At 38.9% G+C, this 18,989-nt stretch overlaps 1 protein-coding gene across 1 annotated transcript; it reads left to right on the top strand.

The window, feature by feature from the left end:
- The first annotated feature begins 1,764 nt into the window (after positions 1–1,764).
- LOC140229445 (uncharacterized) lies at positions 1,765–13,570 on the top strand. Its single transcript, XM_072309697.1, has 5 exons — positions 1,765–1,780; positions 4,298–4,603; positions 5,325–5,648; positions 12,258–12,263; positions 13,386–13,570. Exons 1-5 carry the CDS (start codon positions 1,765–1,767, stop codon positions 13,568–13,570), a joined length of 837 nt encoding a protein of 278 aa, XP_072165798.1.
- The last annotated feature ends 5,419 nt before the right edge of the window (positions 13,571–18,989 follow it).

The following is an 18,989-nucleotide window of genomic DNA, read 5'->3' on the forward strand; positions in this document are numbered from 1 at the left end:
TATATATATATATATACATGTAAGTATAGATATAAAGAGAAAGAGAGAGAGAGAGAGAGAGGGGGGGGGGGGAGGTATAACTCACCAAAATCGTTGCCTCTAATTGTGATGCACGTGGTATGCCATTGCACTGACACAGTATTCTGTCTACAGAGTCAACGGAGTGTAGTATAAATACAAGAGTCTCATGGAAAAGATTTATAACGAATGTAGAGCATTACGTGATATGATTGTGCAATTCCAAATAGCGGTTCTATTGACTCACTTTCGTCTTTGTAACAGGGCAAGTAATATCCCGACCCGTACCGGAAGACGTTGTTTGGACGATCCAGCGCGTTGCCTTCTGGGAAGGGCAGCAAATGGCCAGTCTCCCCTGTTTATTCCGGGGAGAACCAATTGCGGTCTACTGGAAAAAGGGTAATACAATGTCAAATTATTATAACGCCATAACACGGGATACAGTCCGACCTCTCCTATCCGGCCTCCCTTTATCCGGATCTCTCTATTATCAGGATGCGATCTCGGCGTTATTATTATTTTTTTTTTTTCAATCTAAAACGGTAACAAGAGGGATTTCAAACTCAAACAAAATTCTTGCACAAACTCAGATGATTTACATATTACATGTATTCCCAACAAATTGATTTCATTTTGATTAAAAAAACCCGCCTATGTCATTTTGCGGCGATATCAAAGAAAGAGTGTCAGTGTACGCTACCTTCAATAGTTAACATGTAGGCCTACATGAACAGGGTTCGGGAAGTACAGTGTACACATGTAGCTGCCATTGGGTAGGCAGCCTTGTGTATTAAACATTGAGTTTCCCATATCCGGCTAAATCCCTTATCGCGATGAGCGTCGGTCCCGACATGTCCGGATAGGAGAGATCAGAATATAATTGATCCCACTGGTATATTTTGTGTGTAAGCCACTTACATCATTTTAATTTGCTTGGGATTTTAATTTTTCGTGTAAGTTTTATAGTTTGTTATCTTCTTTTTCCGCCTTTCCTATATAGTCACGTCATAAGCGATTGCATGCTATTTTACAGATAGGTAAGGTGATGACAGACTATTCATTTTCAGGAGAGCTCTAGGAGGTTTCAAAATGCAAGCTCTTTTGTTGAAATAAAGGTATGTCTAGATTATATTTTCTCATGATATAGTTTAATGTGCCCCTGAAGAACTCATTACTTATCTTGAAGCGAAATGACTTTTGTATCAAATGAATCAAAATTAAACTACACCGTTTCGAGATCCAGTTGCGAAAGCGATTAAATCCAGAGCGAGCTGTCCTATCTGTGGGTGCATGTCCCACCTCACTATGAATTAACTTCTTTCTATAAAAAGGGTCACTCCTCCAGTGATATAATACAGGACAGAAGTCCTGTTTCCTGTAAAGTTCTTACGACAAATGCAAGCTCAGCCAGATGATGACCAATCAGCTTTGAGCAGTTAAGTCGTTTCCATAGTGACAGCAACGTTAAGGACACTTGTAAGCTTGTGATCTTCTTCCTGACATAATTACAAGGTAACTATTTCCGGTTGCTGTCTCCGTACAGGAGCCACTGTCGACACGGCGGAGGATTTAATAGTATGGCACAATCAGCGGAAGAGTGGAACAAGGTTTGACGACGGCTCTGTGGACATACTTGTAAGTCAAAACTACAGCCTGTTATTTAAACGGCCTGTCGATTTTAACGTCGCCGGACAATACATCTGTCGCGTTTCAAACTACAAAGCGGAGCTCCACGCCAATACTTCCATGGTCACAGTTCGTGGTAAGTTCTATTATATCAAAAATTTGGGCGAGCGCCCTAAGAGTTTTTCTCTTTTCATAATGCCGAAAGATGTCACACATTTACTTCATATAATCTCTGGGATTGTTATGTTTCTTTCTTTGCTGAATATATCTTGTTACAATCCTTTCAATTGCTCTGCTTTAGTTTGACACATTGACTTTTTTCTTTGTGTGTGTGTTACTTTGATACACATTGATCTCATGTTGTTTATTCTTTCGTACTTATTTCTTATATTTCTCTGACATTTCGATGACGACTTGTGCTGCCCTATCCCAGAACCGACATGTAGGAGAGCAGGCATCAATCAAATTGTACCTCCATGTCTGTATGTGTCTGCATGTGACAATCTCAATCCTCTGATTTACCCTTAACACTTATTACCATTGATTACTACTAGTATCTGTACACATGAAATGTCAATGACACTCTAGGCTCCTGGTCGTACGGGGGATACCATGGGGATGTAATTGACAGTGCTGGCCTGGAGTGAGGAGAATTTTTGTAATTAACATTAATTTATGCGATCATTTTGGAACAGCAAATAGTGGTGAACAAACAGTTTATACCAACATAAAAACAAACAGAATTCAGAGGTTAGCCTATTTAAGGAAAACCCGTGATTGAGTACTTAACCTTATTCCCAGGGAAAATAAAACGAAAGTACAAAGTGTAATCGCTAAATATTGGACATTAAAGGTCAGAGAGTCGGGAAACTAAACACCTCTGGTGAGGAAATCTAAAATATATCTGTATTGGTTTCAGCAATGCAAATGCTTGCACAAAATCCAAGGTCACATGTTCATCGAATTGACAAAGGATTTTTTTTTTTTTTTTTTTTTTTTTTTTAATACAGGGAGGGGGACACATTTCCCTTGAATGGAATTAATACGGCGGTTTTATACGCAAAGTAATACGCAAAGTAGTTATATAGACGCTGCGTGATAGAAAATGAAAACCACACAAAACACATACGGGAAAAAATGACCCCCGAGCTTTAATGACAATGAAAATGTGTGAATAATCATAATAATTATGATAATGATAATAACAATAATAATAATAATGATAATAATAATAATAATAATACTAATGATGATCATAATAATTATAATGATAATAATAATAACTACCATAATAGTGATGGTAATAATTCCGCAGTCGTTAGCCGACATGCTGATATCGAGTTTTTAAAGGGAAAATGATGCCCTTAATTTTTTTTTTTATGCCTCCGCCAACGAAGTGGCCGGAGGCATTATGTTTTCGGGTCGTCCGTCCGTCCGTACGTCCGTCCGTCCCGTTTTGTTTTTGTCGATATCTCAAGAACCGTGTGGTGGTTTTGCATCAAACTTGGTATGAGGGTATATCCTTGGGGGATGATACTTTGTGTGGATTTTAGGGTCACAGGGTCAAAGGTCAAAGGTCACAGGTTATTTTGTGAAAAAAAAATTGAAATTTCATGTTTTTCTCCATATCTCGCAAATGGTTCAAGGTATCTTCATGGAACGTAGTATATATGCTTGTACCGATGGGCAGTGATTATCTAGGGAAGTTGGGGGTCATGGGTCAAAGGTCATGAGTCAAAGGTCAAGGTCAACTCCTCAAAATATAACTACTTTCCTTATATTTATGCAGTGCCTGAAGGATTTTTTTAAAACTTGATGTATGCATGTATAACCCAATATATATTCTGTGGGAAGTTTCTTGCCAAAAGGTCAAAGGTCAAAAGGTCAAAGGTCAAGTGAAAGTGCTAAATTGCATTTTTTCCTCCATATCTCAAAAATAACTCAAGGTATTGTCATGAAACTTACATATTTATGCATGTTCTACCTAACAGTGATTCTCTTTGGAACTGTGGGGTCAAAGATCAAAGGCCAGGTTTCGATAATACTATTTTACCATTTGATACTGAAATTATACTTTTTCTCAATACCTTGAAAATTACTCAATGCATAAACTTGTAAAAGGGTCAAAAGTCAAGTGAAAATCATCAGTTCCCCCAAATACCTGCACTCTGACGTTTTAATCATTCATCCAATTGAACCTAGTTCTAGGAAAGTGAACATTCAGCACATTTGTGGCAAACCTGTCATTTTAATATTTTGCCAATTGTGTGAAACTGTCATCACACATTGTCAAGACATTGTACTATAGACCTATTAGGAGAACCATGTATTATGGCGGAGGCATACACCAGTCGCCGTAGCGACATTTCTAGTTTGTTGCTAATTTAGTTCAGATTTCCATAAATTTCTGTACAATATGCATACGTTTCGTACAGTTCTCTGAGCATATCTCCCCCTAATCTCAACACGATCAATTTATCGTACACAGGACGAAGTAAGGCTCGTTTGGATCAAAGAAAGGGTGATATTGAATATCCAATTTCTTTCTCAAACTTTTTTTTTTCTTGATTTTACTCTCAAGTCACGTATGGCATTGCAGAAATGTAGCGTCCCCTCAAAAAAGCGTTAAATTTCTCCGTATCATCCAATCCAGAATTTCAAGTACAGACAACACCGAGATTAACAGTTTGGAAAGGAACGACCGCTTCATTACCATGTGGGCTTCCTTACACGCCCTATCGAGTCCAGTGGGTCGATGAATCCAGTGGAAAGGTGGTGGCGAATTATACAGACGGTATCTTCCATCTCCCGTCTGGCGGGAGTGGTAGATACAGCATGGAGGAAGATTTCAGCCTGACAATTAGTGAAGTCAGCGTTCTTGATGAGGGGACGCTTACATGTGAAGTCTTCGCGTACGACTCAAAGAGTTGGAGGAACTCGACAGAACTAACTGTGAATGGTATCTGTTTCCTGTTGACATACCGCCTGTGAACCTTAGTTAATTCAATTTCGTTTCTGTCCCAGAGCCAGAAGAGAGAGAAAGTACAAATACCTGAAATAAAACACATTCTACTCATGTACATAATCTTGCAGAGATTTAAGGGGGAATAATGGTGATGTAAAAACAGAGCTTTGCATAAAATGTATTGCATTGCTTTGATCACCTTTGATGAGTCTCATGATTATCATGAATATAGGTATACTTTGCGACAATTATTAAAAAAAAAAAATTCTAAATGCTAAAGACTCCAGAATAACCTAATGAAGCAAGCGAATGGGATGTAGGGAGAGCCTGATAAACAGTGTTAAAAAAGAAGAAGAACTTCATTTCTAGTTAAAAAAATCCTTTCTTTTAACACAAGATCGTTCACAGTATTCTGATCGGTTTTTAATTTGTTCAGTCAGAATGCACATGCTGCAGACACCAACTATTTCCGATGTAGCGGCAGATCTGTGTAATTTCAAGATATTGTTTGCAATATCTGAGGTAGGAAAACATTGCTTGCTTAAAGTGCTCTTTGTTAATTTCTTTGTTCGGCACATTTCCATCTGGTATTATAATTTTCCATCAAAATTAAGACATTCTTGACAGAAAGTTCAAAATTATGCAAATCATATGCATATTATGCCGAATACAATTTTAGTCACATTCCGTCATCTGTGTTTTGTCGATCCCTCAGCCCATGGGAGTCATCCTAGCTTTGACAGATGTCAAGGGGATAAGCACTGCACTATTGAGGTGAACAGCCGAGAATTCCAGCTCTCATGCACAGTACGCGGGGCCAAACCGGACGTCACAATGTCATTGACAGCGACCGGGAACTCCTACGCAACGCTTCTACCAAAGCTATTCAAGGGACGGGGGGATGGTACCCGTGACCAAACCATCTATGCGAACGTGTCAATAAGCTCCGAGAGTAGCAGCGAAAAATTCACCTGCAGTGCCCATGGAGAAGCTGTTCAGGGGATTGCAAATGCAACTATAACGGTGAACTTGAAGTCAGGTAGGACTTAAAAAAGAAAAGACAAATCCAATCTGCGGTAAAGTTGACATAAAAGGCAAACACTCATAGCCCCTGTTCTACTATGCCGTTCTCGCTACGATTTGACAATATTCTCGAAGCGGGAAAGATCGGGTAAAACCTGAGCCGATCTGGACACAGTGCGATGTTAGAACGCTCTAAGAACGCTGCAGTTACGGCTACCACATGCTTACTACGCTCTTACTACGATGATCGGGAATGAGACATTACAATCTCTGCCGATGCAGTTACGCTTTAGAACGATGTAGCTACGCTGTCAGTGCGATGTTGCCAATGTTATCCGATCGATGCACACTGTATTATTGTATGCTATGCTATGCGATCTTATCACGCTGTTATTTCGCCCAGAGAGCTGAAGTGTCCGCAGCAATGCTTTGTTAAAGGGACATTCCAGACGATTTTCATAATTTCACATCATGTAGTACATAAATTGACAACTCCATGTATAGTTTTGTGGAATTTATTGTGGTTCTTGAGCAGAGAAACAATACTTTGAAAAACCTTGAACAAATTACACTGAACAAGGATGATGACATAGGAGGTTCACATATTTCAGAAATGTAGCAGTGTAATTTCATTACAATACCGCTTGCTTGCGAGTTCAACTGTGTATAATCTATATGCATGCCTTCTTCTTTTGTTCTGCTTCCTTGAGCCCCAACTCATGCATTCTTATGGTGACTCTGCCATGTCATCATCCTTGTTCATTGCAATTTGTTCTAAATTTTGAAAATATTCTTATTCTTCATCCCAATTATCACAAATTCTGAAACTCTGTCCTCAGTATAACTAATCTATAGTTGTCCAAATGTAAAAAATCTGAAAATCATCCGGAGGTCTCCTTTAAGTAAAGACGTGCTGATCTTTCCTAGGCTTTTTTTATTGTCCTTATTTTTATAGTCTGTCTTCCTCCACTTGGAGATAATTTTATACTGTATTCTTAAAAAAAAAAATCAACTTTGTGCTCTTCCTCTTCTTTTAGCATCATGTGCAGTCTCTCTTTCTTCGCCTTTTGGGTAGCTGCTTCGCTGCTTTCTTCTCTTCTTTTTCTTCATCTCTTCTTCTTCTTCTTCTTTGAAAATTTGAGCTCCTTCTTCTTCATATTCTGCCCCGACAGGTGCAACGACAATGTCCTCCTTCTCCTCAACAGTTTTGCCTCTCGATGTCTTTGATCTTCTTCCGGAAGACTTAATACGGCTGCGATTTTTCCAGCGTATCGGCTGCGTGCCTTTTTAAGCGCGGGCGAGAGCGGAAGAAGTGCGTAATTGAGTCTGGGAAGGCGTAGGAACAGCGTAGCTAAAGTGGAAGCAACGTAGCCAAAGAGGAAACAGCGTAACGATAGCGGGAATAAAGAGTACTGAGAGGGTAGTAGGAATGGGCCTTGGTTCTATACGAGAGTAGAGAACGTAGTGAGAGCGGCGTTAAAGCAGGAAGATCGTGCTTTGATCAGGGAAGAGCGGCGCAGCAGCGGGACCACGTCGGTGTCTAAGTTTACTTCCTGTTCTTGTGCCGATGTCACTACGCTCAGGAAGACCTTGTTACGCTCATCACGCGGCATTTACGCTGTCACTACGCTCTCCCCGCTGGCTGTGTGATTAAAGATAGGTCAATTTTGATCGGGAGATCGGGAAGAAATTCAAATTTCTTCCCGATCTGAAAAAAATGCCCGTTCCAACCCCGACCTCCAAACACTGCTGGTACGATGATTCCGATCCCCGTACGCTTTTGCCGCTCTCTCCCGATCTGCTAGATCGGGACAGATCAGGTCCAGATCGTGGAAGTGGTACGGGGGCTATAATACCCCGTTCCCACTGCCGATCAGATCAACTCGATCAAGCGAGATCAATCCCGACTACCTATTTTTTACCCCGTTCCCACTGCCGATCAGATCAACTCGATCAAGCGAGATCAATCCCGATCACCTACTTTTACCAGAGCAATCCCGACCAATGTAATGCTCGGTCGTCCTTCAACACGATCCCTTCCCGACCGCTATTCGATCTTTTACGATCCACATCCGACCATTCTCGACATCTCCAAAATCTCTCCTCGACAACCACACAGATCTCTACTCGAACATCCCGATCTACACACGATCAATACACGATCACTACACGGTCAATACTCGATTTTTACTAGACTTCTTATATCAGCTCGACATGGCACGATCTGTGTAAGATCTTGCATCGAATGGGTCGGCTGGTTCGTACAGTGATCGAGTGATAGAGAAATTGGTTACAGTTATTCGTTTGGTATTATGAGACAACCCAGTAGTTACGTCAACTGTCATTTGATTTCGAGAAGGAGCTGGAACAATTGAACGTGCTGGAGAAGTGGCTGGAGCTACAGAGGGAGGAAATAATTGCGCTTCAGCTTGAAGATGAGGAACTTAGGTTGAATAACCTATAGAAAATTTCATTTTGATAACACAAGATTACAAAAGAGGTGATTCATAGTTCTTGAGAAAGGTGTGGCATGCGACAGTTACAGCTCACTTTCCTGGAATGTCTGAAGGTTTTAACACTCCAACACACAAATACAAAGGATTAACGTTTACAAACTTCCAAAAAAAAAAACCCCTGTCATAAAAACATAAACAAAGAAAACACTACGTCATGCGAAACAAATTTTTACTTCTGTACATGTACAGGGACATATTACCGAGTTGTGTCACAGTTCATTCCCATTGGATCCATAAATATCGCTACTTTGGTGGGGTTTTGTTTGTTTTGTTTTAGTTGGGCCAGTGGGAACTTAATGATATATAGTACATCAGTCAAGTTCATAATTATCTTGGTGTTAGACATCAGCAAAGTCTACATCCAGTGTTTCTTGGCTCAAGCTGAGGGAAGAGCTTGTTGTTCAGGCAATATCCATAGCACGACGGATGGCAGATGCAGAGGTCACTGTTGGAGCTGTAGGTAAACCGCTTCCGTGCATTATGTGCCAGGAGAAAAGGCCACATCTTGCACATTGGGTGGCTGTAAAAGGCTTGGTATGACATCTGAGGAGTAATATGGCCTGCTAGCGACGCAGCAGCTTTATGTTGGTGATCTTTTCTCATTCAACAAAACATGCAGTTTGATTCTCTGTAGTTTTCATTTTTCATTAAAAGTAATATTTTTAACATGAACATAAACCTATACAAGATTTTATTTTGATGATAGCACATGTTTGCAGAAAAGTTAAAAAAAATTGTAGTTCGTGCGACAGATAGTTCACTTCCCTGGAATGTCTCAGGGTTATAGTTTCACAACCCCTTTCCCTAACACGCAAAGAATAAACACACACAAACTTTCAAAACGCAAAACATTATAAAACATAAGACAAAAATAAAGTAATGCAAACCAAAGCTAACTATAGTACAACCAACTACTTCAATATTCTGTCACAGTTTTTTTTTTTTTTTTTTTTTTTTTTTGGCAGTAGACAGTTCATGACAGATTATACATCAGTCAAGCTCATGGCTGGTGTTAGAGATCTACAAAGTCTCCATCCAGTGTTTCTTGGCTCAGGCTGAGGGAACTGTTTGGTGTAGATGAGGCAATGTCCATGGCACGACGGATGACAGATGTAGAGGTCACTGTGGGACCTGTAGGTAAACCGCTTCCTTGCCGTTCCATGAGAATAGGTTGCACATTAGGTGGCTGCAGATGGGAGTAGTATTACATCTGTGGAGTGAGATGGGGTGGTGGCGCCGCCGCAGCTATGTTGGTGGCTACCTGAAATCCTGAAGGTGTTGTTGCTCCTGCCTCAACTGCTGCTGCTGCTGCCCTGTTGAGCTCGGAGCAGCTACTGAAGGATGACCCCATCTTCTGTTTCCTGGGAATGGATGTGAGGGAACATTGGTAATCATCGAGGCTCCTTCTTGTGGTTGTGGAGCTGCATTCTGAGCTGCCTGTCGCCTCTTCTCCTTTTGGTTTTCATCTAACAGGTCGAGTGCGAGCCTCGTGGCACGAGTTACGAATAAATGCATCCTTTGCTGATCCATTTGGCGCATTAGGTAAACCAAAAATTGCCCGCTCTGAGCAGCTGCATCTCTTGCATCTGTTATTGCACTTCGCACGGACTCCATTTCTGAGGAGAGTGAGGAGATTGCTCAAGCTGCCTTTTGACCGCCACGAGAAGTTGAGGGTAGTGGTAAATCAGAGACGGCGTCATCTGAGTCATCTCGCTCAAGTTCCTTTCTCTTCTCAGCAAACTAGAAAATAACGGAAACCAAGGGTATATCAATCAATGGGATACAATGAATGTGAACTTTTACAGGCAAATATGCATAACGGTCGGGCAACACTTTTGTAAATTTATGGAAATTCGCAGTGCCTTTAAACCCAATCTTTAATTGGCCACTATTTTACTTCTCGGAATATATTTTTCATATCCACACCTTCAAATCATATCACATGGGATCCATGTTTTGTTGAATTAACATAGTGGTCTTTCAATTCAAATTTTAAGGTGAAAAGTTGTTATAACTTACGTTGGATCCTCTCTGGTGACGCAACTGCACTAGAAATGGCCGAATGAAGTTTGAAGTTTGAAGTTTGAAGTTTTCAAGTTTCAAGTTTATTTTCCGCCTCTCATAAAAAAAGAAAAATGAAATCAATGTGATTTCATGTGAGCATAACAAAATGTACACACAGAAAAAAAAAACAATCAATAACAAAATAATGCACATGTATACAAATCAAAGTTTGTGACTCAGGATATGTGGCGAGTGTGGAGGGGAACAGCAATAGGCCATTGACCTTTCGAGGCCGAACCCCATAGACAAAATGAAGAAAAAGAGAGTCAGTTAAAATAATGATATCATAATTAACAGTTATCAATTGAAGCGTTACAGAATAATTAACAACAAGCACACAAAACAATTACAAGTACTATATGCACTTACAGAGGACAAAATAAAACAATTACAAAACAAAAACAGTCTACAAAACGGGACATTATGTAGCACTTCGCCAGATAGGACTACACATCTATACAATAATTTGAAATAAACTGTAACTTATATTTTCTTCTGAATGATGCAAGAGATGGACTTTGTTTTAAATCAATGTTTAAACTGTTCCACAATTTTGGACCTAAGAATCTTAAACTACTTCTTGATATCTTATATCGGTAAAATGGAACATACATATTGCACGAATTTCGGGTTTCATAAAAATTTATAGATCTATTAAGAGCAAAGTAACTGCAGAAAATTTGAGGTAAATAACCTCTAGAGTGTTTATACAAAAAACTGGCTACTTGAATCAAATAAATATCATTTACTTTGAGCATATTCAACTTCTTAAAAAGAAAATCAGTAGATGTTAAAAAAAATGATTTCGTTATAACACGGATTGCACGCTTTTGCAAGATATATACTCTATTCACTAAATACATTGCACATTTCCCCCATGCACAAATACAATATGAAATATGTGGTAATATCATAGTATTATATAAATTCACTAAAATGCGCAGTATCTATTTTGACATTGTTTGATCTGAATACCATAAACAGTTTTTCGAACTTGTTAAGGATCCATTCTTGTCTTGCTGTAAGTTCTGCAGCAGCAGATCCCGATTTGCGAGATGTCTTTATGAGCTTAGAAAATTGGGTCCTCATATTGGGATACCACATCCCTGACAAGTCTCCTAGATTCAGTTCTAGTTCGGCCTCCTTTTCATGCCACGTTCTGCTCTTTTTCTCTCTCAGCTTGAACTCCGCTGATGACTCGTCATACAAAAAAGTATGCATTCGCAGCCACGTTACCATGTCATCTTCTTCTTCAGGAGTAAGCATTCGACGCATCGTCTACCTGGGCCTGAATGCAGTCTGGATATTTAAACAACCATGAATTACATTTTTTACGGAGAATGAAACAAGATATTTTTCCAGTTCTGCAAAATGGGCATATTACACTAAATTAAGATAATTAAGATTTGTTTCCTCTTTCTCGCACACCGGTATTTCAGTCCTTTCTTTTATCATTTTGTTTCCATATTACAGTATATTTAAAAAATAGAATATTCTCGATACATTTTAAGTTTTTCTTCAGGCTTCTTTCATAATTTTATTGGGGTGAAATGGTAAATAATACCTGATATACAATATAACATTCCAAATTTCGACCCCTCTTCAAATCACTCTGTAAGGTTTAATATGCATATTACAGATGTAATACTGAGGGGAAACTCTGTTTACATATAGTATAGGTGGAAAAATGATATATATATATATATATATATATATATATACATATATTCACAACAGTAGCTCAATATGAAAACTCCATGAAAGACGTAAATTCGAAAATTCGTCAAAACTACGTCTCTCACGGAGTTTTCATATTGAACTACTGTTGTGTAGAAACTAATTGCTGTTATGTAATATATATATAAACATATATTTATATATATATATATATATATATATATATATATATATGTATATATGTACAATTATATTCACCTCCTTCTGTGGAGACTGAGTCTCCGTATGCTCTTGGGTTCCTTCACCGTTGTTGACGGGGATTTCATCCGGAAGCGTAGGACTAGGAGTCGGCAAAGTAACCGGCGTAGGATCCGGTGGAGGAGCTGTAGACTGCTTCGTGTTTCCTTTCTTTCTTCTGGTATTTTTGACTGGAGAGTCTAATTCTGCCATGTCTGCTGATTGTTGTCGTGGCTCTATTCGTGGCCCTTTTCTTTTCTTCAGTGGGCCAGGAGTGGCTGAAGATACGGACGACATTTAACTTTTTAACGTGGCCAAGGACTGCATGTGATTTTTCTTAATTCCTGAACAATAAATGAGTGCTAAGAAAGTAAGTCAACACATGCTGCAACCACTGTCAAAAAGTGCTCGGTATTTGATCGAGTGTCGGTCGAAGTGTGATCGAGTTTAGTCGAGTATTAATCGACAGCAGTCCTGTATTGGTCGTGTAGAGGTCGAGTTATTCATGAAACTGATGAATCCTGGGTCGAGATGATCTGAAACCAATCGTGTAGCATTCGAGTATAACTCGAGATGATCGGGAACTGAGCTCGGGGGGAATCCGTCCCGACCACACTAGATGTCTATACGACCGATTCCCGATCAGCTCGATCTCTTCTCGATCACTACCCGAGCTGTTGGTGTTCGGGCTTTCTACTCAAATATTTTGGACATGTCCAAAATCATCGTGGAGGAAGCAGGGGCGATGCCGATCAAGGTACGTAGATCGACCCCAAATACCAGTGCCGAGCGAGCCCGACCAGGCCAAAAAAGCTTGATCGGGATTGATCGAGTTGTTCTGATCGGCAGTGGGAACGCACCATAAGAAACAGAGGAGTGAAACGTTCATTAAACCGGCAAAAAAATGATGTGACTGTACTTGTTAGTTTAATCTGGCACCATTGAACGGTAACATCGATGAAAATAGAAATGCAATTAACATAAGGGAATTTGAACTTCATGTGGCCTTACGTACATGTAGCCCACAAACACAAAACACACATTCAACACACACACATACATACACACACACACACACACGCAGGCGTATATATACACCCACCACATGCATTTTAGAAAGATTTCAGCTGGGTATGTTTATTCGTTCATTTGCATACCAAAGCTAGTAATTGCCGTTACTTCTCCACATACATGGTCATAATGCTTGAAGTTTTTTTTTCCTCTTTCATTCTTCTTCTTCTTTTGTCGTCCATGTGCAGGAGGACTCTCTGTGGGTGCGATTATCGGAATAATCGCGATAACTCTTATTGTCTTGATGAGTCTGGTAGGTTTTCTTGTGTTTAAACTCATGATGAAGAAGCGAGATGATGGACACAAAAGAGGTAGATATCAGTTTTTAACTTCTTTCAAAGGAATACTAAGTGTTGTCACAGCCACGATATGACGACATTGACTTGATTTATAGGAGCCAACAACACAACACAACACAACACAACACAACACAACACAACACAACACAACACAACACAGCACAGCACAACACAACACAACACAACACAACTCAACACAACACAACACAACACAACACAACACAACACAACACAACACAACACAACACAACACAACACAACACAACACAACACAACACAACGCAACACAACACAACACAACACCGTTTATTATTGAATGACACAGTAAAATAAAAATAGAATGCAAATCCAAACTTCAAGGATACGTCTAAATTTCTCCAAATGCACTTAGTTTATTGACATCAAGGACGAATTGACAAGTTGGACAGAGTTACACATAGATTGATATGAACGGACATAGAAGATGGCCCGACTATGACATTGCTGGCCTTAAATAAAAAAAAAAATGACAATGTGAAATTTGGCAGGTATGATATATGCTTTAATACTACGCCCTGTGAGTAAGATTTGAGGCAAAAAGAATAACATAGTTAAAGCATTCACATAGTTAAAACATTCATTGGTTAACAAGAATTTACATGATTATTTGAATGATTATATACAATTATGTGGAAATTACTAGGTACGGTGATATATCAAGTATTTAATTGAGGCATAAACATGATTTTCCATCACGCGAGACACATATTTCTTGCGGCCCCGGACCAACGGGCAACCGCTAATGTCGAGATTTGATGTATATTGAAACTTTGATATTTTTTCAAGTTTGGCGTATGCATGGAATATAAATCAGACTTATTGATTTTGCAAGCAACCCACCAGGGATATTTCAGAGAAGTTTCTTCGAAAATTGATTCTGTGTTGTGTCGATTTACCTTTATATCAACTTTGCCTGCCCAGTGAGTGTTTACAGTAATGGTCACTGATGCTGTAGGAAATGATTGTCGTACAATTATCCTCACTTACTATCTTATCGCAGATAACTGCTGCACCAGCTTTTTGACGCACCGTGCTTACGAGAGGAGTCCAGACTGCGAAGAAAATGGAACCAAATCTAGTACGTTCGAAATATTCATATTTTATATTTATTAGAACAACAATGCATTGAGATTCTGTGCAGGATCAATGAACAATTACATAATTGTATATATCAAAAATACCTCCTTGCCCCTGGAATAAAAACAGAAAGGAGGGAGAAAGTAATGAATGAATAGAAATAACCCAGAAAAAAATCAACAGAGAAAGAACTAAATTCATCTCCGTTTGAACACTGAGGTGCATTCAACAACTGTCCGAACTCTGAACTCTAAAACAGGAGATCCTGAGATATAATCTTACAAAGTTTTGCACGCTTGAACAAGAGGGACTCATTAGACTTCCCCTATCATATTTCACCTAGAAACTTCACGATGAAAAGTGAATGGCGAGCACCATTACTGAAGAGGTTCCCTTGTATTAAGAACGTGGTATTAACGTTACTTTTGTCCGTATGAATTAAAACCATTGCACCTGTCACACTGAATACTCTCACAATGATATAACTGAGTAAGTGGTTCCGTAATCTTGAATTGATATCGAAGTGACGAACTGTCCAAACTGATATAGTGTTGCATAAAAAGAAATAAATTGACACAGAACACGAATTATTGTGGGCATGCAGCTCCAATTCAAAATGTAAAGTGGTAATCGTACCATGCAATGCAAAACTGATAGCAGCGATGATGAAAAAAAGTGATGACAATAAAGTTATAATAATAACATGAAGAGCAGTAAAAGAACAGAATGACTCATAATGTCTGTAGCATGAAAAATCATAACTTTCCTGAGAAGAGATAGTAGACAACTAAATTCGGAAAAGCAGCAAGAGAGTATTTACAGTGAAAGAAAGAAAGAGCGGAAGAAAAGGAGAGAGATAGAAAATAGCGTAGGACATCTTAAGACTGTCCTAGGCTTAGCAATGTATTTCAGGAAAACTAAATCATTGAAGGAAATAGTACAACTGTTCTATAATTACATTTGTACCCTTGGTTCGCCAGGGTGAGGGCATGTCATGGTGATGGTTATAATTGAAAATCTATAAAAAAAACAAATAATTTTATGGAGTGAAGTGTGTTTCAAGTGCTCTGTCTTTGGCATAAAATGAAATTAGAATTTTGCGTTTAAAGAAAATAAAAAGTCGGTGACTCACGAAATTTCGGATCAGTCGCCTACATAGTTGGGTCGTGTGGGAGCAATTATTGACATATCTCTATCCAGGTACCAAAGCGTAGCTGGGAAAGAGCATGATTGTCCTGTGATGGATGAGAAAGTGGCTATGTGAAGAGCGAGGATAGTACAGGAATAGTCGCGTGGATCAGTATAAAAAGAGTGTTTTAACATCACGTAATTGAACTTTAGAAATATAGCTTTGTACCAGCCGTCTGGACCCTGTGGTATGATATATCAAGAGATGCAATCAATCATTAAGTCGATGAATAAAAGAGACATCAGCCTGTGAGAATTGCATATTCACAGACTAACACATTGTACTTGATTTCTGACGACTTTGATCTCAGCTTTTATGCAACAGGGACTTGAAGAGTCATCTTGCAGCCAAATCTTTGAATCACTTCTTTCTTTATTAGTCCCATCACGAGAATCGTTGGAGAAACTGAGGACACAAATACGAGACTACAAGCCTGGTGATGCGACAGAAAGTGAACTTAGCGTGAAGCAGGTGAATCTCGGGTTATTTGGTGTGATGTCAACTGGCAAGTCGGCCTTCATCAACTCGGTCATGTTTGCCCTGACAGGTAATGCATTTCCTTTGTATCGGCACATTTACCTGCAACTTACTTTAAGTGTCTTACTGTGGAGAAGTTGGCCAATTGGAAAAAAAAAGGTAGAAACGGAGGATATTGCATCAAGTCCTGCCCATTTTCTAACGTGATAGACATGTCGCGCACAGCAGAAAAGAAACGTTAAAACCATTTAAAAATAATGTTTATTCTACGTTTATCGATAACCACTAAATATTTTGTCAGCATGTTGTCTTGAAATATTGGATATCATTGATTTATAAAAATGTTTCATGAATTAAATGGAGTAATTGTCTCCTGTAAGTTTTTATTTTGTTTGAATTTCCTAGTCCAGTCTGCTTAAAGTGGAGACATTGTGGAGCTTTTGTTAAGACAGTTCATGATAATATCATCAATAGTGTATTATCAGAAATCATGATGACAGCAGTATAGCAACAGTAAAAAGGTATTGCTCTTACGATGACTTTGAGAAGTTTTTTTTGTGTGAGATTTTATAACTTGCATGTTTGATTGATCCTACAGTTTGTTGGTTTCATGATACACGTATATGTTTTCCGGATGCAATTAACCATTTCGAAGGACAAAAAAAACAACAACAAAACAACGACAACACAGAACCATTGTGTTTGTAAGTGTGAAAACATAATTTTAAAATCCAAGAATATGTTTTTGTCCACGTGATGAAACTCTAACGTTTCTGTTTACTTATTCTTTGTATGTTAAGGTTATTTTGAACATAACGTGGACTTTCCCTCCCGGAAATTGCTCAAATTATATAGGCCCGCTGTTACTTCTCTTTGCTAAATCACGTGCACGGGCTGCTTTCTTTTCCTTCTTTGTGGCAGTGTCATATACAGTACTGCGCCAGGTTTCTGATTCATATTATTGGGTGATAAACTATATAAATAAAGCATTTCATTTATGTTATATTTGCATTGATTTCTGATGTTAATCACTATCGTCATTTTTTTTTTTTTTGTCTGATAAAGTCGACATGAAATCCAGTCATCATGTATAGAAGGTAAAATAATATGGAAGTCTCTCGGGTTGGGCTGGCGACACAGGGCATGCCTGGTGGCAGTGTCACAGTTTACCACTAACTGCAGTCCTTCTCTAGCTGGTTCTTAAAAAAAGATTTAAAAAAAAAGCTACTCGTGATGAGTTCCCCTTGGATAGTATTGAATTTATCACATGGTTTGCATGTTTTCGTGCATATATTGTCATGTGCATGTACACTACAATATGTACAACATGTTTGGTATACGCGTTGTTTTCAGCGTTGTTATAACTATCATAATGCAGGTGAGTACCACAAACACGCTGACGACACCACAGACGGCCTGATGGCAGGTGGCAGTAATACAAAAGAAAAAACACCGTATCACCTGACAAGCAATATCACGCTCTTCGACAACAGAGGCCTGGTGGATTACTCGGATGATACCGCTAAATACCTGGATCAATTTAGTAAGAATATGATTTTCTTTGTGCAACTTTAGTTGAATTTGACTTGATGGTGCCCTTCCCTGGGGCGAAATTAGATAAGAAATACGTGTGAAGTACCAGGATGATCACATTTAGTGAAGCGATTTTTAATCAATTATAGATATGAAGAAAAAAAAAAGGAAAAGGTGCATGCATGTACAAAACGTATGTCAAAGAAGAGTGTCCATGTGATACTCGTAGAGTTGTAATCAATTATACGTATGTGTACATTGAAACATAAATTGAAGTATGCTGCGGAAAATGCTCATTATAGATGTTTTCATACAGTGGATTTGCACTGCACAAATTATTTCAAAGACATTTTCCATGTCTTTATGGTTTCTGGCTTCCTTTTCTTCAAATATTGCTGAAGAGTTTAATTAGTACTCGCCACAGGATATAGCTGTATTGCCTTTGTGAGAATTTTAGAAGGTGTAATGATAATCATTATGTATACATCACTCACAAATTTTCTCATTATTTTCCTTTAATTGATCAGCTTAGTAGAATGTTTGGTTTCAGTGTACATAGTATACAAATATACCAGGCCTGAAAGGCTCTGGTTGAAATTAAAATGTACATGAGGTGACTTCAGTCGCACTATTTTCTGAGGGGCGCAGTCCCGAAAAAAAAAAAAAAGTGCTACTGAAGTCACCGAAGGCACATAGTTTCAACCGGTGCCTCGAACAATGGCCTGATATGTTACTGTGATAAAGATATGCTCCCAGGAAAGATAATAATGAGCAGACCGACAGACAGACACACACACCTACACACACACACACACACACACAGGCCTGAAATGTCGTGGTTGCATCTAATTCATATTCGTTTTGTTTGCGTTTGTTTGCGAGAGGCTGGTATATGACCAAGTTATTTGTTTCTCTGTACATGTAACACCGGGTTCTTTGTTGTGTTTTTTTTTTTTTTTTTTTTTTGTAAGAAAGAGATTTTGCAACTGATTGACAAATTGCCCTACATCGACGTAAATAAGCACTGAATTGATCAGTGTTTTAGTAGTAGCCATGATAAAAAATCATGGGCGTACATACTCGAGCAGGATTCGAACCTACGACCTCCTGATCACCGGACAGGCGTCATCTCCACTAGACCACCGAGCTTTCGCCCGAAAGCAAGTGTTGGTTCTAAT

The sequence above is a fragment of the Diadema setosum genome, chromosome 6, assembly GCF_964275005.1.
Source record: "Diadema setosum chromosome 6, eeDiaSeto1, whole genome shotgun sequence".
In the NCBI taxonomy this organism is placed as follows: Eukaryota; Metazoa; Echinodermata; class Echinoidea; order Diadematoida; family Diadematidae; genus Diadema; species Diadema setosum.